This window comes from Macrosteles quadrilineatus, unplaced genomic scaffold (assembly GCF_028750875.1).
Source record: "Macrosteles quadrilineatus isolate MER2022 unplaced genomic scaffold, UCM_ALF_1.0 Scaffold_3__2_contigs__length_128488019, whole genome shotgun sequence".
NCBI lineage: Eukaryota > Metazoa > Arthropoda > Insecta > Hemiptera > Cicadellidae > Macrosteles > Macrosteles quadrilineatus.
In genome coordinates, this window is record NW_026542596.1 from 59,016,448 (window position 1) to 59,043,812 (window position 27,365).

At 31.8% G+C, this 27,365-nt stretch overlaps 1 protein-coding gene across 1 annotated transcript in view; it reads left to right on the forward strand.

Moving 5' to 3' along the window:
• LOC128990453 (potassium voltage-gated channel protein Shaw-like) overlaps positions 1-27,365 on the forward strand; it is a 268,138-nt gene that overhangs the window by 200,775 nt on the left and 39,998 nt on the right. Inside the window, exons 5-7 of the mRNA XM_054412819.1 lie at positions 3,929-4,159; positions 13,652-13,963; positions 15,646-15,855. Coding sequence (XP_054268794.1) covers positions 3,929-4,159; positions 13,652-13,963; positions 15,646-15,855 — 753 coding nt within the window. The remainder of the gene's footprint in view (positions 1-3,928; positions 4,160-13,651; positions 13,964-15,645; positions 15,856-27,365) is intronic.

Genomic DNA, 27,365 nt, shown 5'->3' on the forward strand with positions numbered 1-27,365 from the left:
GAACTAGTTACAAGAATTGTTCCTAGCACAAAGACGTAATATTAACTTCCCAACTTTGATTTTTCCTTAAATATTGATGTCCAATATGCTGTAGTCATGATGTAGTACCAATCACACATAATGTAATTGTACACCAATCAACTGTACATGCTTTAACCATCTAGTCTGGTTATATAGGATGGTGCTTTGTATAACTGCCTTGATAGCTTTTAGACCACGTCAAACTACAAGAGATGGTACCAGGATGCATTTGAGGGTATATGGTTTAATAGTACAGGATGTTTAATTGACTTATATTTAGTCAATGTATAAGTAATTGGTTATTAATTCAAATAATTAGTCAATAGTGAATAAGTAAAGTACCATTATAATTATTATTATGGTACTGTACTTATTCACATTTATACTCCAGAGAATTACAGATTATTGAGTTGTTGGTACGACAAATATGTTATAGCTACTACCCAGGTAGTAGCTATAACATATTTGTCGTACCAACAACTCAATAATTTTAAGACAAATATCCAGCAATTATTTCTTTATTATAGTTGGACTGAAAATACTTACCAGAGTCTAAAATTTATCAGTTCAACATTTTATCACATACTTGATGAATTTAAATTGCATTTTACTTATTTCATATATTGAGTTATTGTAACGTATCTTACACTAATATAGACTTTAAATGTCAACCAGATATGTTGTGTTAACTTATTTAATGTGTCCATAAAAATTAATCAATAACATTTCAAATATATTTACTATTTTATGTATGAAATATTTTACAATAAAGATGAGTAATTGACTTCTAGCAATGAAAGCAACGATAATAAATTATAATAGAATTCCCTTTATTTTATAAAAGTACCAATGTCACGATTGTCATTTAATTAGATTTAAGACAGCCAAATAAATGCGCCGAACTTGTTTTGCAAATGAATGACAGATTTTGATCGAATACAAATTACGTTTTGACAGCTATTGCACATAAAGCAGTTTTTACTCCAGTATTGTATACACTTGCTGGGATGACTTTTGCTGGCAAATCGATATTTGCTTTATAACCCTGATTTACTTGTATGCAATTTTAATGTTTTAACGATCATTGTAAAACATTTATTTAGCTTAGTGTTTTGTCAGAACAATATTATAAGCATTTTAGTCAATGGATAAGTAGAAAAATCATGACATCCAAGGTGAAGGATAAAAATAACCATTTTTACATTCAATACTTATTTACCGTGCATTATATTCATTGTATTTTAAGGGAATCCGTTGATGAATATTCTCCTATGAATGGGAGGCAGATTTTATTTTTATGAAATTATACTAGGTATCTTTGGCAATTAAGGGTTATTTCGGTTTTTGGATGAGGACAATTTTTAAATTGCCTATTTTTTATTTGAAAATATACAATGGTTTATCTATTAAATATTTGGAAACCATGTTTTGCGTTAGTTGTAGCATCCTGTACCACAAGGCATACATTTTCAAAATTTAATGTTCGTTTAATATCAGCTAAAAAGAATACTTTTTTTGAACACAGTAGTTCAAAAGTAAGGCAATCAGAGGAAAAATTTTCTCTCCGTGTTTCTTTTAGTAATTTAAAAAGATACCCATATTTCCTTCTCATACGTAATGATCAATGGACTTTTACGAAAATTATTTTTAAAAGCCAGTTTAGCACTGCACATTAAAACATGCTTCTAGTAAAAGAATGTTTGGAAGCCAGGTTAAAGGTAGCTGAAAATTTCCAATAAATGTGTACCAATACTTTACAATACTGTTCTGTCAGCAGAAATATTCCGTCACTCAATATCGGCAGAGGAGAAAAATTTTAAGAATATTCTAGACAACCTGGTGGGAAAATATGTTTACGAAATCCATTTACGTGATTTAATGCCCTAATGGGTGTATTAGTTTGATTTCTAAACCCCCCCCCCCCAAATAATTAACTAATATAAGCAAAATTACATGTACCATGTGGTAAGTACATGTGGTAAGAAGGTAACCGTATAGTCTAAAATGGCCAGACATGATTTGACACTTATTTATTTAATCCAATCATATAAATAAAGTTAGCAATTCAATTTTAATACAAGTTTGTTTCATACCACATTTGTATAAGTGTTTAGACTTGATCTGTTTGAAATATCAAACATTTTATATGTTTATCTGTTGTTACTGATTATGGGGATTCTAATACAAAGATCGTTTTCCTCACCTAATAAATGTTTTCTTATTTATAAATATTTGAACCTACGTCTTACAGTTAAATATATCTTTCAACAATATTGTCCCGTTGTTATGATTTGGTAATTACGTAATTGTGTGATATACATATGAAAAAAATGTGTATCATACCTGAAGCCATTGAATACTTCATAAACTCTTTCCGTTCCTTAATTTAAGCTTTTACATCCTAGACATTAAGGTCGAAATTTAAAGATAGCTTCAAAGATAATTGCACGCTTGCATACAGGGTCATGGCATAATTACATAGAATAAATCTATTAGTGATCGGCGGGATCTGAACCTAGGACCTATGGCATTGAAGTAACACGCTCTACCACTAGACCCCCCCCCCCCCTAAGAAGAGGTTAAGAAACTATTAATTCCACATCGACACGCACAGTTTTGAAATCTGTTAAACATAGCTATACAAAACAAATCAACTATAATATAATTTGATAGTCTTCAGAAATTATTTCCCTAAACAATAAATGTATTCAAAATCATAAACGGAGCATTTAAATATATTTTGTAAATTTGTAATGCTCAAAACCAATCAAGTGAGTATTAACCACTGAATATACCAATAGACCTAGAGAAAAGTTTTTGTAACTGTCAGAAAAATGTCAGAGTGGGTCAAAATGTCGACAACAGGGCAACATCAGTCCTACGAGAGTAAGATCTAATCATAACCCCCAGTAATTGGCTTAGTCTGATCTTCCAATCATAGCCTTAACACCACCAAACTCAGCAAAAAAACTATTTTGGCTTTTTATTTTCCTTATTTATACTATTAAATGATTGTTTTATTATCCACGATAATCTAAAATTACCGTAACAAAATAATTACCTAGTATGTTTGTCACATATAAAACAACGAACATTGATCATAACTAAGCATAAATATTATTTGATTTGTTTATTTATTTTATTTTATTTTCCAATGCTACAAAACAGCACATGCCAATTACTCTGTAGCTCATGTAAAAAGTATATGTGTGTGTGTGTGAGTATTACAATATATAAATGAATTATATATATGAATATATAAATAATAATATATAATAATAATAATAATAATAATATATATAAATATATACAATATATAACTGAACATTATAACAAAACAATGACATAAATTATTAGTTATGTTACTTATACATGCAAATCCATTATCAGTTAAAGTGTAGAGTTTAATAAAGTATGTTTAGTACCTAAAATTTCCAAAAATTATCTTTCTATATTAATTACCTAAATTTATATAGTTATACTATCTCTGTTTCTTAGTTATATAATTATATAGTTAACCTGTAGTCATGCCTTAGTATACTGGTTTTATTACTTAAAGATTCACGCGATCTTTAGAGCTTCAAGAATTTGATATAAATCCTTCTGTCAGTTTTATAACTGATCGCCTTAAGCTGTCTCTTATATTCACATATATTTTTACAATTTATTAGTAGAATTTCCCGTTGGAATCAATAACATACATTGAAATAAATAAACGGACGCCTTCTTCAGTTTGAGGTCTTAGCTCATTGATCTCGACTAATATTCTTGCACCAAGGAAGCTTTCATCATTCTGTTTCATTTTGTATTGTAGCGTCATTTGTATTACTACTGCGTTTTATGTAAACAAACTTTTAAGCATTATCAGCTGACGATTTTCCCGCCAATTTCACCGGTCATGTTACAGGTGGTGGCGGTAGTCTCGGTGTTCTTCATCTGCGTGTCCGTCTTGTCCTTCGCCCTCAAAACTCACCCTGACATGCGGGTTCCTACTATCCGCAACCGCACCATAGCGATGCCTAACCACACCATCGTCTGGACCCTGGAGAAGGAGCGCACAGATCCCCACGACGCCTTCTTCTATGTCGAACTCGCCTGCAACGCATGGTTCACGTTCGAACTTGCCGTCCGCTCAGTGGTGAGTAGTTCAGAGTCCTTTGATGCTAGCGGCCATGTTGGATAACTTAAAACAGCTGCTGAAGGGTTAATTATCATCCAAAAATAGTATTTCAAACTTCAAAGTGATTATAGTTTAAATATCTTGTATACAATGAGATTAAAAATTGTCCGTGTTGTTTTGAATTGATTTCCGAGGGAGTTCATGGAAGCCAATGGCCATCTTGGATTTGCCCGACATAAGAACAATGTTAATTTAGTTATGCGTAAACATCCGCTGAAGAGTTATTTACCATCTCAAACATTTTTTTCAAATACCAAAGAGATTGTAATTTAAATAATTATCTAGCATACTGTGAGATTTTCTTTGTATTTTTTTAATTGTTTTATGAGTTTGAACGTGAAGTTGAGGATCAAAGTTTGGTTATTATTTGCAACTGATTAATGTGTCACGTTATGCTTATGGTGAAATTACTTTTCAAACAAATAGAGGTAAAAGGTTTCAGGAAAATGGTACCAAAAATGCATTTCTACCTAAATATGCAAAAACTTGTATTCCAACCTAAAATTATGATTGATAAATTTACTTCGCGTCCTCGTTTATAGGCTTATTTTTCCAACATATGAAGTATCCTTAAGGAGTCAATATAGATTTGTAGATGAACTACTCACAATTCTTAGGTAACGTGTTTTAATTATGTTTGTTCGATTTTGTTTTTGTTAGCGTGATAAATATTTCATTCAGAGTATCACTTAACATTTACAAATGATTTCCACAAGTGAATTCACTACTGTACTAAGTTTGCCAATCAAAGGGATGTTAAGTTCAGCAATCATTTCCAGCGATTACCTCTGAATGAGATTATCTTTAGTCAACTATAACATTCACAGTTGATTCTGTTAACTGAGACAGTGAATTTTGCAATTGAATTAGTAATGTTCATAACAGTTTAAAAATGGAAATTTGTTCAGATGTATTTTTAAACCCTAATTTGACATATCGTGTAGTTTTAACTGTTGGCATTGTTCCGCTTATGAAAAATAGTTCAGTCACTGTATTGGTAAACAGGATGTACAACTATACAGTTTCATAAAACTAAAACCCTGTGTATAGGCTTACTTAGGAACGCTTTGGTTGTTTTATTAATAATAGTAAACAACAACAAAATCACTGAATGCAACCTTGAAATTTAATAATAATAAAAATTGAACATAGTTAATTCCTTTGGATGAAATGCACGACTAACACTATAAATATTATAGGTGATAAAATATGCATACTATTACACCACAGATAATTGGAATAAATAAAAGGATGGACACGAACTCTTTACTGTAATCTTCTTACACCTTGAGTAATGAAATAAAAAATGACGTTTTGATGGATCCGATATTAAATTGCTGTCATTTGAAAATCTTGAATCGGAAAGGAATAACCTTTCACTTAAAACATATTGAGCGAAGTTGATTAGATACCTTGCTATAGGTTTACGGTTAGTCATTTGAAATAAAAATAAAAAAATTGAAAACTGAATTTACAAAATTACAACAACACTAAAAAAATTGACAATAACACATTACTAATTTCAAATTTTATGGGAAAGATGAAGATAGTACACAACTTTGCTTTTGGTTCCTTACAATTTTTTACTAATAAATAAATATTATTACTAACTAGCCAATGGTTCTAGAAGGGGTGTAGTAAATTGTCTAAATCTGTATATGGTATAGACTAAAATTAATGTTCGGAATCCATTAGTTTACAGGTTAGGATAGATTGCCATAGGTCATCATTCACAAAATTAATAAAGTTTTTTTTAAAAATACACGCGTAGCCTATATACAAACATAAATTTATATTTTGCCTAATTTAACATGATAAAACCTTTTAAAATTAAGCCATAGCTTATGTCACTTAACGTTACCAGTTGTATGATTTTCCAGTAAAATAAATAATTGTTTTAATCATCTGGGTCTAACAATATACAGTATTCGCTTTTAAATGTCATGGACAAATTATAAAATAGGATCCAAAAGTCATAGTTAGGAAAATGGCTATGCAAATGGCGAAACAAACTTGTAATATCTAAATTAGAAAATGTGTTGAAAACATAAGCTTTCAAAGGAAAACAATACGAGTACAATCCACATTTTTTTAAGTGTTTATTAAAACTATATTTCGCATTTATTCTTTAAAGAAAGAATGTTGACATACTCTCTCAAAGTACAAAAAATACATCAAATAACTCTTGTAATAATATATTTACACTCATACTGTTTGTTGTGATCGATTTCGATTGGACACTCCAATCATCAGACCCAACAAGCGAATCTCTCTCTGATGATGATTTGGAGTGTCCAATCGAAATCGATCACCACAGAAAATTTGTTATATTTATTTACCGTCTTGTGAGTAAACAGTATGAGTGTAAATATATTACAAGTGTTATTTGACGTATTTTTGTACTTTCAGGTAATTTAATAACACCAAGAAGTTCTGTTAATATTGAGCTTCATCCTAAGCAAAAACAACTAAAAGAATATTAATTAATTACCATGGTCAGACAGGAAAGTGCTTTATTTGTATAGCAAGAAGATGATCGAACGTGGTTTAAATCTACACATAGCTCCTATGAGACTTGTCTAAGTCCCATTGACATTAACGTAGTGGTGGTACATAAAGCCTTCAGTACGTGTTGACTTTATGAAGCAATCTCTTTTAACTTTATTAGGCTGTAAATTCTAGTTTACGCTCTTGTACTTTAGCTTTCGCAAAGGAAATTTTATAATTCACAGCTATGCTGCCTTGCAGTAGGTCAGACAAATAATTTAAAATTCTTCGTAAATTCACGTGTTATTCCCTAAAGAATAAATGGTTTAAAAACACACTAACGTCCGTGATACTCCAATCTAAGGATATGTATTAATATATAATATTGACAACAAACAATCTTATAAGTCAATAAATTAAATAATAAGTAAACCTTTTTAAAAAAAAACTAGAGATGATTCCCGAATTTTGACATTGCAACTACGTTTTGTCAGCTATTTTTATATAAAGAAATTATTTGCTTAAACAAGGATGAGTGTAGGATGAGTGGCGCGATCTTCTAGTCTTGTTAGTGACTAAGGCCGACATGTTCCTTAGACACAGCTGTTAATTAATAGCCCATACAGCTAATGACAACTAAGGGACCTACAGTTTATTGTGGAATCCGAACCACATTTTTTCCTCGTAATTAACGAATTGGTCTAATTATTAGGATAGTACTGCGGGTAGTCGTAGTACTCACTAGCACGGATGTTAATCCACACCAGGGAGCATCGCATCCACCGTGCATCCCTATAAATATCCACAATTCGTGACCTCCTAGTAGCTGGATTACAGGACGACGCCACCCGTCCCAGTCCACCGCCGTTCTCCACCAGGCGTTGATGTCACAAATACCACTATTTGACTGAAAATGTTACCATTCTTACATATTATTATGAAATAATAATAATAATGTTATAATATAATAATAATGTTAAAATAATGTAATTTTGTTTGTTGTCATTTTATATACAAGAGCATTAAATGTCAATTTTACGTAATAAACAATGGAGTCTTAACAACAAAATGTAAAACAGTACATAGGTTTCATAAGCAAATTGTTTTCGGGAAAGAAATTTTCCAGATTTGGTTGCATTAAGAGTTAGAGATTTTATCATTTAACGCAGAAACAAAATAAAATATTTGTGTCAAAAATAAATTGATTCAAGTGTTCTTTTAAAAAAATCTCCGTTATTGTTTTTTATATAATTTTCACAAATACAAGGGTAAAATTATAATTAGAGGATAAGTATTGTTGACCTACTCCTCAATAAATTGAAACAATAAAAAAAATATTATTATTGCTCTGTAAGGGCGTCCGACCTAAAACATGAACGACTTCCCCATCAATATCATTATAATATAACAAACTGGTCATTGGACTAGACCTGTTCTGCATAAAAACGTAAACTTTAATTCTGATTGCACTTCTATTTGGTACATTAACAAAAACGTGTTTATGGTTTATTCAGTAAAAAATAAAATTATTAAACTATTAAAAGGTTTTTGTTTAGTTAAACACAGACGAATGACATTGATTTATTTTCTCCAGCTATATGGTAATGCTCATTCTGAATTTGGTTTATTTACATAAAATTCTTTAGACAGTTTATAATTCCGGTCAAAACGGAGAAGTTAAATTAGAATTGGGATTGTTATTCTAAAACAATCGGCTGCTTGGCCTAAAGACAACTTTGATTGAAATATAATTGTTTCCCTTGTTCATTATAATACGGTCCATTTTAACGTCATAACATCATATTCACAAACCGGATTTCCTTAGTGAGTTTAAGTAATAATTTTATTTATTTTATTTTGTGTGTTTTTACGCCAGTAGCATTTTTTACTTTTTGAAAGGGAATGGTCCAAACCCTGATGTTGTTACTATCTGACGTCGACCATTTTGTTAGATAGCATTATCAATTCATAGTCCAATGACAAATATAATCTGGGTCTGGAAACGATCTAGCATGGATTCGAAACAGCAACCTTCAGATTTGGAAATGCTTCTATTAGTTTTATAACTTATCATTTATTATTCCTTACATGTGAAATATTTGTTCTCCTTGCCTTTGTCTCTAACCCCCTAAAAATTTGACTACAGTGTGCAGTTAACTGTACACATTTTTTTTAGAATTTTTTTAACTTTTGACTGAAGAGGAGTTCGGTTTAATTTAAAAGTCTTCCATGATACCATCGCGTCCTTTGAGATTCAATATCGTTGAGGGAGCAAGGGTTAATAATTAATTCATGAAAAATTACTTTAACTAAACTTTATACTCTAGTGTTTACATTTAAAATATTTTTAAGTGAGTAGAGCTTGGATGTCATTTCACTTCGCATAAAACATTCCCTGACAGATAATTTCATTTTAGCATTTATGAAGTTATAATTTTAACAGGATAAGTATCTTACGAATCAATGATTTTAAACTAATTGTATTTGCCCGCTCATAACTATGGATCTGTGCGTGGAACCATAGATTAAACATACAGTACTCTCTTGGGGTGGAACGTATCCATAAATAACAACATGTTATTATGTGTTGTAATTTTATGTCTATGAACGTGTCCAGCAAAGCAAGGAGTGAGCTAGTACAGTACAAAGATGAAGTGTACTGTTAAAAATTTGTGGCAGTGACCGAGATCAGAACCCACGACATCGCAGCCTTGGGCCCGAAGTTCGTAAAAGGCGGTTTCACACTGGCGTCCGCGGACGATAATTTCGTCCGCGGACGGATGAAGTGATTCGGATGGATGCTACGCGCCCCCTTCACATTGCGAGCTACGTTTCAAACGTCCACTCATTCGCGCATGCGCATAGGGAAGTTGGCCATTCCTTCAACAATCATAATCATAGATTAAACATACTTCCTCTTACAACTCAGTGAAGGTGTGCAAAAGCCTTCTGTCCCATGGTGTCAATCCGGATTTTCTGTTCTGTGGCTTGATTCAAGTAGTGATGATAGTGACGATGAGGTTGTATTTTTGTACTCATTATCAAAAAGGAGAAAGTGGGTTCATCCGATTAACAGTAAGCGGCAGCGATTTGGTGAAACATTGTAATAATGCAAATAATCATAGCAATACAAATCATTGTAATAATGATTTACTGTACAGTAATTCGTATAAATATACATGGTTATTGGTTAGGATACTTTATTATCTTTTTAATCTCTTTGGAGTGTAGTCGCAATTTCCAACAAAATTTTATCTTTCTCTTGTTGATCTCTATAAATTTCTATAGTTGTATCCCAGATAACTGGGTAGGCACGGACAGTCTCAATTAATTCAGCCATATCAAATAACACGGGAGGACACAAAACAACAACTAGATGAACACTATGACTGTCAACACAAACTACTAAACACTGTGATGCGAGTGACACATGCCTCGCTGAGAGCTACACCAATGAATACACAAACTATAGTTTGTGTATTCATTGGCTACACGTGGTTTGGTGCTCTGTCTGCGCATGCGCGAGGGCGTGATCGTCCGCGGACGTTTTAGAAAAATCGCTCCCAGAGCGATTCCGCCAAATCGTCCACGGACGAATTTCTGCATCCGCGGATGGACGCTACGTTTCAATGGGTGGTGTGAACAACCCACCTAAAGGTTTTTCGTGCTTATTTTGGACCTATTTTAATTTATAAAGGGATTCTGCACATCTACAGAAAAATATCTTTAATTTGGTCCCATCTGATAACATGGGCAGCGATTTATTTTCGCATCCGTCCGCGGACGAAGAAATCGTCCGCGGATGCCAGTGTGAAATCGCCTTTAACGCTGCCAACTCGCCCAATAATAATTTATGGTGGGAATTAGTATTTTTATTGTCAATTTTAACTGAATACCATACTATTTTGGAACCATTCTTATTTGATAGTTAAAGTGCCTATGCCAATACATCCACTATACAAACATGGTGTGCTGTGGTGACACATGGTGTTTTACTTATACATTTAGAGAGTTATAAGTATTGTGAAATACTGAAATATTTGTGACGTTATAAATTGGCTAAGTAAAGACAGACACAAACCTCGCTTTCAACTAAGGGTACCTCAAGTTAAAGAATGCAAAAATAAATTGACGTTGTGATGGATCCGATATTAAATTGCTTCCTCTTGGAAAACTTGAATTGACGGGTAATAACCTTCCATTTATAACATCTTGAGTGAGTTTGTATATTGAAAAATCTTTTCACAAAGTGAGTTTAATTTTAGTACCATTATAAATGTAATGTATTAAATGTTATCAGATGATCGTTAATTTTACAAACTGTGTTTTGATAGTAAATCACAGGAGAATTATAAATAGTTATAAAAATGTATACAATTTCTTTGATAATTTAGATTGTTTAAAAAGTTAAAATAGTTAACAGTAAAATATAAACCGTCCAGTCGATGAAAACTCGACCAAAGTATGATATGTACAGATTTCTCTATTCTCGCCCCACATTGTAAATAAAATATGTGATTGGAATTTGTTTGGATTTTCTGTTTTTATTTTGTTGTTATTTTGTCACCAGCATAGCAACCGACATGGGCCATGTTAATACAAAATAAAAAAATTATATTAATTTTTCGTGCTTATTTTGGACCTATTTTAATTTATAAAGGGATTCTGCACATCTACAGAAAAATATCTTTAATTTGGTACCAACCGCGTGTAACTCGGTCCAGTAGTATGGTCAGACTAGCTGTCATAAGTTTTGCAAATGTTTTTTAGTACATAAGAAGATGTGATATAATTTCTTTTGATAATATAGATTATTTAAAAAAAATATGTATTTAAAGACAGTTTCCAAGTAGATAAAATCCTATATTCCAGTTTTTTAATTTTCGAATTATATCTCATATACAGTACAAAATTCACGTATATGTGTGTGTGTGTCTTAAACCCCTTAATAATGTTTAAATCATTGAGTATTATTTCAAATGTTATTTGACATTTGCAATTTTATTAAGTTGATTGTTTTGGATGGTCACAAATTTCAGGTGGTATATTACATCTAGTTCTACTATTGGTTATTGCTTATCACTACAAATAAGACTCTAAATAATCAAGTAACATTCAAACAATAACATTGACAAATAATATTCTTAGTCAACACAATTTATGTTAATTGAGTTCCTAACAAAACATATTTAACAAAGGTCCAAATTAAAAATCTTTTTACATCTCTATTGTTTAGAAAGCTTCCCTCTTCTTCAAGAGCAAATAGAGTTCTCAAACTCCTATTTAAATAATAGGTTAGTTGATTGTAGTGCTTTCCGGCTGTTATTTAAATGTTTTTCGATTAAACACAACACATATTAATTAATTAGATCAGATGATAATTGCGTTCATCTAATTAATATTATTCATGAAAAATACCAATATAGATAACCCCATAGGCCTAATATGGAGGGATTTTAGTAAGAAAAAATATTGTTTCCTCTTAATTATTATTTAATTGAAACGTGATTAATACACGGGGGTTGTGTTTATCTTTATAGTTTAGTGATTTAAAAATCTAATAATAGATCCATAGGTGTACATGGAGTTCAACATGTAATGTACATTCTTACCAGTTGCTCTGAGATGCTTTTAGAACGATAATTTACCGCCCAATAAGATTAGAGAAGATTGCTCCATAAAGTTAACCGAGAGTTCTCTTCTAGGCTTACAACTATAAAGAAGACTGCTACATTGTTCTCTCATAAGACACTGGAATAACTAAGTTCTGAACAATTGTTTTAAAATTGGTATACTTATAGTTTTCATTTTATTTACATGAATTGTCTTAAAAAAAATTTTGTAAGTTTCTAGAAATATTTATAAAATTTTTAATAATATTTAGAGCATACATGTGGTCTAAGCTTATAAAAAGTATTTTGAATACAAGTATTATTTATGTATCAAACTCCTATACATATCATATATAAGATAAACATATAAAAAAATATTTCAATAAAGGGTAAAATTTTTTTTATTTTTTCATGAAGTAGACAGCAAAATGTTGGATCCCCAACAAAAAGCTTGTTAACTTATTTGACGGTAAAATTACTTTGTAATGATTTAATAAAATCTCGTTTTGTTACTTTAAAAAATGATGAATTGAAATAATTGAAATACATTTGAGTAACCAAAGTGATACGATAGCAAAAAGAACCATTAGGTTGTTTTTACGACTCTGTAAAAAATATTGGATTTTACTAGATATTAAATTGACATTAATGCAAGTTATCTCGGTAACAAGACTTCTGAATATTTTTTGAACACTCTTTAAACGTCTCACTTACATTGTAATGCTCGTCCAATATTTTTATTGGGACATAAACGGAACATAACTTTAAGTTATGTGCTGCTAAACGTCACACCTGATTGGTAGAGCAAATTGTTATTTTAAATTCGTATTTAAATGTCATAAGGATGAGGTTAGATTTTGATGAAATTTGGTACGCAGGTCCATGGTCTCTCCAAGAGTTTTTTTAAAATTTATTTTGAAATGTCTTTGCTTTTGATGGTGATCTTTAGGCTACATAAAACCCCTGAAATAACTAAAAATGTAGTATGTTGTAGTCCTTTAAATTCCAAACAAAATAGTAGAACTCCCATGCCTGTGAAAAGTATGGCTCCAAAGTTATTGTAACTTGTGTAATTTTCCCATAAAACCCATAAAAAGCGAAAAAGTGGTTTAAAAACGATTCTGATTGAATTTCGTCTGTTATGGTAATTGCAAGTCTAAACAAAGTTAATGCAACTTTTGTGATTTTACCTGTTAAATATCGCAGTTAATTACTCTCATCGTTTATCCATAAAAGAGGTCGTTGACAGGCTAATGGAAGAAGGTATGTGTCCGATTACTAATGTATTTCAATTTATTTAGTTCAATAATTAGGGTATACTTGCTATAGTTAATTGTTTATGCTTTTACAGGTGAGCCCCAACCTTGTGCAGTTCATCAAGTCGCCAGTGAACGTCATAGACTTTGTCGCCACGTTGAGTTTCTACACCGATATCCTCCTACAGAGCAGCGTAGCTCATCACATAGACAAGTCGGACATTCTAGAGTTCTTCTCCATCATCAGGATACTGAGGCTGTTCAAGCTGACCCGTCACTCGCCCGGGCTCAAGATCCTCATCCACACCTTCAAGGCCTCCGCTAAAGAGTTGACCCTTCTTGTGTTCTTCTTGGTCCTGGGTATCGTGGTGTTCGCCTCCTTGGTGTACTACGCGGAGAAACTCCAGGTTAGTATTGACACATCGATTACATCAATTATATCAATTATTTAAAATGAGGACGCCATAACTCAAATTTGAGTGAAGGATGAGTGTAGGGCGAGTGGTGCGATCTTGCAGTATTGTTACTGACCAAAGCCGACATGTTCCTTAGACACAGCTGTTAATTAATAGCCCATACAACAAATGGGGACCAAGGAACCTACAGTTTATAGTGGAATCCGAACCGCATTTTTCCTTGTAATACAAATTGGTCTAATTATCAGGATAGTACCGATAGTCGTTGTACTCACTAGTGCTGGCGTTAATCCACACCAAAAATTATTGCATCCACAGTGCATGCCTATAAATATCCACAATTCGAGACCTCCTAGTAGCTGGATTACAGGACGGTGCCACCATCATATAGTGTAGAAGTAAACTTTGTAATAGACCACAATCTATATATTCTTAAAGGTTTATTGTACTCTTTTTATATAATAATAAGGTAAAATATGTGCTAAAGGTCTTAACGATTTCTTACAGTAATGTTTTTAAAATACTTCAAAAGTAACTTAACACAAAGATTGTATTACAGCTTACATTTTGTGTGCATAGTTAGTCATACAAATTCGTTAAACTAAGAAAACGTAGATTAAAATAACAAATACTTTACCAAAATTTAATTAGGAAAACTATGAACATCTAGGAAAAAATACAGAACAATGAACGTTTACACATTTGAAATATTCCTCAAACCAGAGCTCTCACTATTGATCAGATACGTTTTATTAGTGGATATATTTTCAAATGGTGGTAGTGGTAGTAAACCTACACATTCCTAATTTGTTTAAGAAGTCGCAATACACATTGTTCTGCCCTCCCCGCAAAAGAAAAACGCTCCTTCATAGTCAGAGTTCCAAGAGTGCAAATATCAACAGACCTATTATTAATTTACTCACAAAATATTGAAATTAATGTATTAATAATTTAAAAGCATACACATAGTGTTTTAAAATTAGTGCATGGATTAGTGTTGGTTTTAAAATTAATTATGATAATTTAAAATGTTTATATGTTAAAATTAAATTTTAGTAGTTCTACCAATAATATTTCATACGGTGGAAGGCTATTAACTTGTTTGTAATTAATTTAAAATTGTTTTCCTCAATTTGGTAGACATACTGGTACACTCTGAAGTAGGAATAATTAGTGTATGCATGTTAAATAAAAAACAACTTTTCATTGGACTACACCTTTTTTAAATTTTCGGCCTTCCTGGCTATAGACACATCATATGTCCATGTCACATCTCATTTTCCAAGGAACATTAAAAAATTATATTTATTTTATATTTTATATTTTTTTACAATTTAAAATTATAGTTTGCGAAATTATATTTTAGGTAATGATTCGGTATACAATAGTTAGTATTTCATTTTATGATAAGGCAAAATAATTTATTCTTTAAGCCCTTCCAAGTAAAATTCTTCTGAAATAAACAGTACAACATTATAAAATCGTTTGCTGGGGGAACTTTCAATTTCACTTAACAAAAGTGCCGTCACAAAACAAATTTAGGTCAAAAATTACAAATTGTAGGACTACGAGCGTTCAAACATTGTTAGTAGTTCTCGACGAGCTTTAATTAGATTATTTGTGGATGTAATAACACCACATTTAACTCCTACTAATTTGTCATGTTATTGTAGGCCAACCCACACAACGACTTCAAGAGCATCCCAGAGGGCCTGTGGTGGGCGATCGTCACCATGACGACGGTGGGCTACGGTGACATGGCTCCTAAGACGTATGTGGGTATGTTTGTGGGAGCTCTGTGTGCGCTGGCGGGAGTTTTAACCATCGCCCTCCCTGTCCCCGTCATCGTCTCCAACTTCTCTATGTTCTACTCCCACACACAGGTAAGTAAAAGTTTGTTAAACTTTGCGTTGCCCTCTAAAATGTTACTTAATAGTTTCAATGTGTAGGCATTCTGTGGTTGCGTAAAAATACGAGGTGTGTAGGCCGGATTCGTGAACTGGCATATCCAAGCTATTAGATATTTTGGTCAGTCCTTTTGTAATAAAACTCGTACTTGCCATAAGCAATTATTTAAAGAACTAGCTTATATTAATGAGAATCAAGACGAACTCTTTAATTAATTTTTACAATAAAAGCACACTCGTATCGGTATTGGCCATCGAATTGCTGTCAAAGTTATACTTTAGACAAGCTTTGATTGTATTACTAATGTTCTTAAGTGCAGATCTAAAGGTAAGTTAGCATTAATTTGAGGTCAGTGCTTACCATTAAGTGTTAAGTGAATACTAAGACCCCATGTTAATGGATCTGGCAGAGTTTCTTTTTGACTTTTTGGCAAGCATCATTAATGCTGGAAAATAAGCAGCCATAAAGGAAACGTAAAGTTTGGACTTTGCATGTTATTCTAATGAGCGCAGAGGATAAAAGAGGGAAATGAATAATTCCAGACTTTGGAAGCCTACTCTTGCCAACTTGGTATGTATTCTGTTGAACTGCCTTTGAATTGTAATTCTCATGAGCCTTAGAGGTCGTCCAAGATCATCATACAAGAATATTGTTTTAATTGTTTAACGTAATCCCGGTGATTTATTTATTCTTTAATGAATTACATGCTCTATCTCATCATCATCCCATTCGTAGTGCTACACGCTAAGAATAAATATTTACAAATCTTTTCCAAATCACCTGACATATACAAAACCAGTAAGACAGCAGTCCCTATCTAACCCATGTTAATATGACAATTGTTAGATAATGGTACACATAACATTTAAAAATATTAACCTACACATTTTTTAAATAAGTTTAATACATTACCCATTAACTATAATAAGAAGTAAATATTTTTTTTACAAAAATACATTTTTTGTATTATCATTAAAATTTTATAAAATATTTTGTAAAATTTAACATAAAATATTTCTTTATTAAAATGTTTTTGGTTTTCATTGAATCTGATTCCTATTGTGTTTCCTATAATATGAGGGACACAATCAACGAATTTTATTGAAATTTGATTATAATTGAGTAAGAAAAGTTAACCTTACTAAAAAAATTTGGTAAACGACAAAAGTACCCCCTTCAAGTAGGACCTTGAACATGCTAAAGAAAGAGTTAATAAAAGTCACTGTAAAAACGAATTTTCTTCCATAATATTTGGTATCTACGTGTTCAGGAAAGTCTGTTCTACCAAATTAAACAGCAAAAAAATTATATTTTACTACTGTCTTACCTTAAAACTGCAGGTATCTATTGATAGTTTTTTTTTTTCATTAAAAGGTCGAGGCTGTATATGAACCATAAATTCTCTTTGAAGCTGCACTATGAACAAGTGAGTTAGGGACGTATCAGTGGCCATGGTTACCCGCATAGCACAGCTCTACTGGTATCGTACCTGTGGGTATTTAAAATATGTCTCGGTTAAAAAAGTTCTATGTCATGATGTTATAGCATTCTAAAATTATTTTTATCATCGAAAACTGATCATAATTAATTGTATTGATCTTTGATAATGTGTATTGAACTAAACTATTCGCTCGTTAGAAAATTGTAATGTTTTAGGTATATGACGTAGAGTGGAATTTCGTTTGCTAAAATTATCCTACATTTCAAAAATTCGTTTTATACTTGCCTCAATTTCGTTCTTCAAGTTTTTCTTTGACGTCATTTTATGACTGCTAAAAGTTTGATTATTTCAACCTATTAGTTTAGTCATGTATTGCCATAGTTCATAAACAAAAAATAACGATTGAATAAAATATAAGTATTTTTTGAATCCATATCATGCGTAGTTTTTCAAATACTCTGCATACATCTTATATTGCGTAAATGGACTTATTACTCGTGGTAGAAACTTATGACAAGACATTTAGAAGACTATCATTACTACAATAACTGATAGTGTGAATGGTGTCGATTTATTTGTGAATAATCTAGTTTGATAGATATAAACAGGGTGTTTTTAAAAGTATTGTACTTAGTTTACTAGTTGTACTTAAAGGATCCAAAGCTTAAATTTATGATAAGTGGTCCATAAACCACAGGTATATGGCGGGACTCCAGGCTCTATCTCTTAAGTCAGCTTAAAGCTTATTTTGATGATTGAAGTTTAGGTTTTATGCAAATGAGTAGCCGTATATTTTTCTAGTATAACCTATTTTGGAATTTTTCACAACATAAAAAGAATAAAACCCCAAACTTGAACAAGCATTGTTAACATTATTATCACCACTGTACGAACAAGTTCCATAGCCAAAGTGACGCTGTTGTTAGAAAATGAAAAAAGGTGGAAAATACACTTTAGGTCTGAATGTTAAACTTATCATCATGATATACATAAACACTAGTACACATTTCATAAACGTAAATTTTGTATTTTAGTTAACTTAATAAATCAGGTACAAAAATTCGTTACTTCTTGTTATCATATATGAATAGCTGTTTTACAAACAAATTGTGTAATAGTACACACACACAAAAATAAAGTTATATTTCACCATTTAAATTATTTTAAATTGTATTTCAAATTGTTGTTATATATTGTAGTGTTAAATGTTAATGAAAATGTATAATTTGCAACAAAGTAAGTTATTTAGGAAATGACGATAAACACAAACAAATGTTAAAAACGATACGATGATATTTTTGTTTATCAAGATGAAATTCCTCGGGAAAAATCAATTTACGACTTTTATAGATCTGAAAATGTAAAGTAAGGGACCATGTCTTCAGGAAATTATTTTTTGTTTAAGGAGAAAAGAGCTACTTTAGTCCCACAACAGCTGCCACCGTAGCCTCTTTTTATAGAAGGCCACGGCGTTGGTGTGTGGTTACGTCGAACAGGCAGACCTGTTGCTATAGCAATACCTTCTTTATTTATTTATTAATTAATAGGTTAAATAACTTATTTACGTTTTCAATACAAGTCATCTTTTAAGATGACTATAGTTTCGGGGCAAACAGCCCCGTTGTCAAAACTTCTGTCTTGTTAAATTACTGTTGATAGCATTGGTCATCGTTGAAGTTCACGTGTATGCATACATTCACATTATACGAAACATTGAAAATTAATATTTCTCTTCTTTCTTCTTTCCCCACCATTTTCTTCGTTCTTTTTTATGTCCCCACCATCACATCCTAGGACGCGAGGCTCTAGCCCAGGACTGTTTTACACACAACTTCAGGCTAGTCCTAGACAGTCACGGCATTATCTAATAGATAAAATCAATTGGATTGAACACGGGAACTCAGGCTCCGAGGTCCCGAGCTCTACAAGAACAGTTAGCACCCCAACCATGGTGATACAAGTAATAACAATAATGTAAACAAACAAGATGCCACGTTATGAATTTGTGAAACAGCTGTTTCAGCCATCGTTTCAGCACGGGGCTATCAGCAGGCCGAAGACATCTTTCTGCCGCGGGGCGTTCTCGTACTAGAGGAGGTCATGTTGCAACTCGTGAAATGAAAACAGCGGTTTTTCTGCGGTATGACGGAAAAACATTATTCTACTAACAAAGTGTCTTATTAACACTCATTTTTGTATACTAGTTGCCCTGCCCGTGCTTCGCCATGGGGAGAGAACACATAGATGTATGGTGGTTCTTCACCATCTCGTCCAATGCAAACCACTGGATTATTAGGCGCTTGTTCTTAAAAAATTAGTTTTATCAATGCACATGTCACAAGGCAGAATACTCAACAGATAACACATAAGGCTCCTCCAAACTCTATGGTTCTTGCGTCACTTAATTATATCCACAACATTTGTCTGCAACATAAACTATAGATTTTCAAAATATATAATACTAAACTAATAAGTAAACAATTGAAAGAGAATTCAAAGTTTTGAACACCATCCCACATTATAAGAAAAACGTACTGTAACTTTTCCTGATGCAATATAGAAATCTATGGAATAACCAAAAGGTTAAGCCAAAAAAGTAAACAAACTAAAACGAAAACAAATCCATTTGCTGGTATATCTTTAATATTAAATGTGGTCAAATACATCCCTTTAATTGAGTATCAAGAAACTGATATTTTTCGTGGAAGTTTGACATCAAGAACTTTCATTAAAGTATACGGTTAATAGGCTTACGGCTTACAGTTATTCTCGAAAGTTCAAATCCATCCTAGCTTTAATATAGATTATTTTCAAATAATGTTAAAAAGACGTAAAGTCTTCAAGATTAGTGCGAGATTTACTGATGATTTATTCAGTTTTGTTAACGTAACAACTGAACATTTAAGTCTAATAAGACAGTCTCCTGGGTCTAAACTTTAGTTACAGCGACGAAGTCTAGGGACAAACAAACTTTACTGATTTAACTTTATAAAATATCCTCTGATTTAAAATGAAATAACGTTTTGTATTATAACTAACTAGCTGTACCCGAGGGCTTTGCCCCGTTTAACTTCATAAGTATTCGCATGGCTCATTCTCGTCCTGGTTGAAGTTCGTTCGCTACGCTCACTCACCTTTAAGTTGTAGCTCGTTCGCTGCGCTCACTTGCTTTCAGGTTAGCTCGTTCGCTACGCTAACTCGCCTCCAGGTTGAAGTTCGTTCGCTACGCTCACTCACTCACTCATACCCTGTTGGTAATCCTTGTAACTTTTATGCTATTGAACATCATAGAACAGAACCAACTTGTTTAATTGAAACAGCTGTTAAGATTCATTAATTCCTTTTAAATATGAAAACTCATAAGGTTAACATGGGGAACTACAGAGCCACTGGGGTGGAGCCCGAAAGGATTTTTGAGTTAAGAATAAGCTTTAATGTTAATCGGGAATGTGAGCTATCATCATGCCAAATTTCAGCCCAATCCGTCCAGTAGTTTATGCGTGATTGAGCAACACACACACACACAAACACACACACAAACTCACAAACTTTCAGATTTATAATATTAGTAAGATATTGTTGGATTCATTCACCAATGTGTTGCAATATGCCCAATGTAATAAACTAGAATTTCGGTTTTAAATTTCCATATTAGAATGTGAAAAAAACAACCGCTGTAATTATTGTTCAACTTTACAAAGCACGATTAAAATATTCAAGTGCCCCATAAGAGAAACTAATCAACATTTTATCTGGCTCTTAATGCATAATATTACCATAGACAAAATAATTACACAAAATAGAATTGAAATATGTTGTACAAACTTTGAAGTCTATACAAAAAAAACGTGATTAATAAATTTCTGTTGCTGATTACTGGGTGAGTAAGTAGTTGTGTTCATTCATTTAAATGGTTATTGTTTTAACCAAACAGATCAAATTTCCTGAATGTTAAAATAATATATAAGATGTAATTTTTACCAAACGAATATTTTTTCTTCAAATCTTTAAACGGCATATGGTTTATACTTTAGTGTATATTTTTTCTTGTACACTATTTGTAATAAAATTATTACAATATGCGAATGTACATGTAGTACAGGTTTTACACATTCATGTTATGCTTTAAAACTGTTCCTAGTGAAGCCAGTCTCGTTTCAGTTAACTGAAGTTATTAACAGACGTTAAGTTTAATGCGATTTTAAGTCAATAAAATGCAGGCAGCCCTACAAGAAAAGTTGTAGCCCGTTAATTCTTCCGTCTAACGCTCTTGAAAACAGATAATTTTTGGGTATGCAAACCCCCGTTCTTGGGCAGAGTTTGTCTCTCAAGTTTTGGTTTTGACGTAGTGAAGATTTTGTATGTGACATTTAGAAGACTTTTTACTAACTGGTTGTCCATTTTGGTGAGGGATATCGTACATTAAATATTGGTTTTTATCTAAATTATTTGTTTTTGGTTTCTTAAAAGTATAACGTTTCAAGCACCATTTCATATTATATTTTTAAGATCGCAATTAATTTAATACACAATAAACCATTAATGGATTTAACAAATCATACGAAATAGTAGTCATAGCCTATACAGTAAAATAGAAGAATACTTTTACCACGTAAACTTAATCAAAAATAGTAACATCTAAAGGATACACCAATTCACACCTTAACTATTATTTGCGTAAAGCTTTAAAAGTGACTATCTTAACAATATGAGGGTATACTTTTGACAATGTCATACATTTTCCATAACTATTAAGATACGAACAATCACCTACAGATATATCTTTATGTTTATAATAATATTTTTTTCACCCTTATGGATTTATATACACAACTTTTCCAATACTGGTTCCAAGATTACAGTTATTAAAACTCATTTATATAAAATCAAAACTGATAATATTACTCAATTCATACATACCGTTCAGATACACTACGTTTGCCACCCACCGTGACCTCAAGTTACATTATTGGAATATTTTGAAACGGCTGGATAAATTTCAAGCAATCACTTACCCTTAATTTTAACATTTTAACAAACGAATATGTATTTCATTTCCTTAATGAGCTTACATTTTAAATCTGTGAAGATGTACTCAGTAGATGTATCTTTTTTAAATGATATTCTTATCCACCATGAAATACTGACGTATCTTTTATTTTGAAGACTTTGATTTATTTATTCTGTAAAGCATATAAATCAATACTTTGAGGACTTTAAGCTCTAACTTATGATAAGTGGTCTATAAACCACAGGTATTGGCGAGTCTCCAAACTTATGCTTATAAAGCAGATTTTGATTGCCAAATAAAAACAAAATTTAAATATTACAATCTGCAGAATATTCACGTGTAACTTAGGTTTTCATTAACAAAATGATAATTAAAATTTTCAAATAAAAGAAAATTTTTAGGAGTAAACTTAATTCTAATTATACAGAAAAGTATATTTCTAAACATAGATTTTTCCTCATTTTACAGTATTGATAATTTTGGTTACAAAAGCTAATTTGAGAATTTCCACTACTGATTCAGAGGCTTTAGCAAAATTTACAAAAATAACTGAATATTTAAGTCCAGTAAGACAGTCACTTGGGTAGAAACTTTGGTCGCAGCGAGTCTGAGAACAAACAAACTTTACTGATTTAACTTTAAAATATACCCAGATTTGAAATAAGATAAGTCTTTACCTTTCAACTCCTATTGTTATCATCCAACAAATATCTTAAGACAATGTGTAACAACGTGTTGATATACTTTCCCTTTTCATTGTGTGCCAAAAATGCCCAGATGTGTTTTACTATTATGTGAAGAAAGTATTGTTTTTGATTAAATGTTGGGTGCTCCTGTTTTATTCTTAAGCTTACAGAAGATCTATGTATGTGTGTGTGTGTGTGGGGGGGGGGGGGTGTGCAGAGCTACAAATTACACCTGAGATCGGATTTTGAATAAATGTAGTACACGGCTACTAGTTCGTAGTATTTCCAAAATTTTTTTCATTAAGATTTTTTTGTTATGACTAGAGGCCACCCCGTGATTGAAAACTCGACCAAAAGTATGATTGTGCAAACTTTTCTATTTTAACCAGTAAATAAAACATGTGATTGGAATTTCTTCCATTTGTTTAGATTTTATGTTTATATTTTGTTTTTATTTCGTCACCAACATGAGTTGCCTATGGAAATTTTTTAAATATTTTAATTCATTTTTTGTGCTTATTTTTGAGCCCATTTTATTTTATAAAGGGATTCTGCACATCTACAAGCAAATATAATTCCAACAGAATGCGTGGACCCTCCCTGCAATGCACAGGAGCGTAGAAAAAAGGGGTTTTCAATAAACATGCTTGTCTATTATAATATATAGCTAGCACCATGTTAAATCTCCATAAGGAAAGTTGAATTTTCATTTTTGACCCAATTAACATAAATATTTTCAAAATAGAAATAAACCCTGCACTTGCAGGACCGATAACCTTTCTTTTGGTACAAACCGCGTAAAGCTCGGTCAAGTAGTATGGTCAAACTAGCTGTCATAGTTACTCCCACTGCTTACCCTGTCTAAGTGTCATTGACATACTAGTGGGATAAAGTATGTGCAAGTTAGTTGATAAACTTTATTTTTTACTGTTCAAACATATTAGGCCAAATTAAAACCAAATGGGAACTAGATTTAAAAAGACCGTGGTCAATAACTTACGCTCATAACAATATATTTCTTTAAATTTTTTATTCAGAAAGAAATAGTTATCTGTTTTGGTGGTGGATACTGTTTTGTAATAAGAAACGCCACTATAACTTAGACGTAGAAAAAAGTTCATATGCCATAAAGAATGTGGCTTACTTTAACATAAACAATTTAAACATTACAAGAGCTTTTTGTTAAGAGTTCACGCCATAACAAACAGCGCTAGTAACTAACATTAAATAATACAAACACTCAACTGGCAAATAGCAAATTAAATGCTCTCTAGTAACAAACACATAGTCCACTTCACTGTTAACACGTGTTGTAAGCCTTTGACGTAAATTGAATCATATACATGCAGCTGACAATACTAAGGGAGAGGTTACTCATCCAGTGATAATAAACATCATAGTAAAGTCTAGTCTTGACACGCTCAATATTATTGCACAACTTTCTTCTATTGCACAATATTATTGAAATTAGATGGGTTCTAGTAAAGGTGAAAATCAGTTTGTGCAATATAATGAGAGAAAACAAACAGTTTTGAAAATTATTGCACAATCTACAAAATATTGAATCGGGTATAGTTAGTATTGCGCAACCTCCTGTCAGTCTGCCAGTTTATCTGCTCGTATTTGTGTTAAATTTGTGTTTTAAAAGTTTCTAATATGTAATGTATCAAACGATTCTATGTAGTATGAGAAAGTATTTAAAGTCACTCTGTTCACTTATCTAAAGCTCATTCAGCAGTCTTTCATTAGCAAATTCTCTTCTTTTCTATCCACTCCTTCATCAAAACCAATTCTTCTGGCTTCGTCGGCAATGCGACCACACAGGCTGCTGCATTCAAATCACACATCGTAACTAAAATAAAAATGTTACTGCTCTGAAACTAAACAAATGTTGACGATTTTAATTTAACCATGGGTTACACAAATTTATTGAACTGTGCATGGTCGTTCTTTACTAAAATTGCGCAATTTGTACATCAATAATGATTGTGCACGGGGCCTTGCTATAAAATAACGAAATTTTGTGCTTTAATTTTAAATACGGAAAAAGATACATAGCAAAAATAATAGCAATAAAAAATAACGCTCTTAAAATCCGTTCGATATACGGTTATGATACATTTTCAATACTACACCTTTCGTAAGATTGTTCATGTTGCATATAACTAGCCCCTTCAATTTACAGTTTCACTTCATATAAGCACCAATCAACCATCTTGTCTGTGTTACATCAAGGACAACTTTTTTGATTAACTTTAAATTAAAACACTAGCATCCCTTCAAAGAGGATTGTTCATAAACACATTTTAGGTCTATAAATATACGAAAAGTGCAAGCATTTTCGAAAAGATTATTTATTGTGTTTAAAGCACTATTTCAAAAGTGCAAAAAAGGCCTTGAGATAACATAAATTAACAACTCGATTTATTATAACCTAAACTTTACCTTCCTAATAAAACCTAACTTCAAAAAACTTAATACAGTCACGAATCTACATAACACCCAATCTACCTACTTCATATATCTAAATAAGAACGGATTAGTTCACAATAATCAAGGTTCAGTTGCATTTACAAATGTCTCTACCTCTTTATCCTCTTTATCTGTCGTCTAGGTTTCTTCTTATTCCCGAGACGATCCTTTCAATCGTTCATGTTTGTGTTAGTATTTAATTTACTTAACACAGTAATGGTGACAGATTTAAGCAGACAAAAGTCATTACAGTAATAACATTCAAACGATCGTAGTTTATTCAGTTTTGTGCCAGCAGAAAATTATTATTCGAAAACCCAGTTTAGGCCTATAAGTATACGAAACTCACCATAGCGATTTCCATCTAACGTTAACTATTAGTTTCTACTGTTTACAATGGCTGTGAAGTTCTAGAGAAGTTAGGTTAGGTTATGTGTTATTTGTTTCAATCGTTTACAGTGGATGCACAGTTCTACAGAGGATAGGTTAGGTTAGGTTAGGAAAGGTTGGTTAGGTGGTAACTTTTTACAACGGCTGTACAGTTCTGCAGTGGTTAGGTTAGGTTAGGTGCTATTTGTTTCAACTGTTTACAATGGTTGTACAGTTCTACAGAGGTTAGGTTAGGTTAGTTTAGGCAAGGAGCTATTGGTTCAAGCTGTTTACAGTGGCTGTACAGTTATACAGAGATCAATAGTAGTGTGTAATGGGCAAAGATGTACACAAGGTGGTAATTAAGCGATCAAAGTGATTTGCATCTATTTATCTTATACCTCATGTGACGTATTAGACAATTAGCCCACAAGAAAACAAAATATATCTTAAACAACTTAAGAATCTGTAGGTTATATTTGACAGAAAATTAAACAAAAACTAGTCAATTACGAATTCTGTTCATTTAAACGTGTGGTATAGTTTTGTTAAATCTTGATTAAGATTATAATTTTCTTTCTTGTAAAATGCAATTCTATTAAATAATAGTTTTCCCCTTAATTCATATAACTACTACTGTATTAATTTTGTAGCCTACAGACGTGATAAATTATAACGTTATCAAGGTAGTTTACCTTTGGTCTAAGCAATTGATTTATAGTACAATGACTATGTATACATTTTGGGATCACAATCTAATCATCAGATCTTAAAAGAACACAAAATATATCTTCTCAAAATTGTCACTTGGGAGTACTCATCACATACATAGAAAGTTTTTTTTACTAATATGAACTGCATCAAAAATACTGTACTATAAATCTTAGTTTATGAAGCCGGTCGGCGACGGCAACTCCGACTCCTTTTGATATTGAACACCCAATTATTAACAATTCAAGTTTTTAGTTGAATCACTCACCAATGTTCACTGAAGCGTTTGCACATTTATTTGTTTCGTGTTAGCAATAACACGAATATATAAATATAATATTTATACGAATATATTAAATATAAAGCTCCGTTAAGTATATCCTTCTCTGAACTTTTTTTCCGATAGAACGTTTATAATATAAATATATTTATATTTATATATATCCTTGAATGTCAGTTGAAGTACTTACAGCTCAATAAACAGAAGGATTTACCATTACTCTTACGGGGTTTTTATGTGGTGCTCTAATTTTTTTTTATATATATATACAATTATCCATCTAAAATTATCTCATATATACATAATTGTATTGAATGAAAATAGAAACTATGAATGACAATGCCTGGACATTTCATTTTGAATTATAAACACTCAATAAGGAATAAACATTTGCATTTTGAATTGGTATGAATTTTACTTTCAGCATTTTTTTAAAATTCTCATATTGTATATCTTCAAATAAAATAAAACTATAATTATTTACATTCATAGTTACAAATAGTTATAACTCTCAT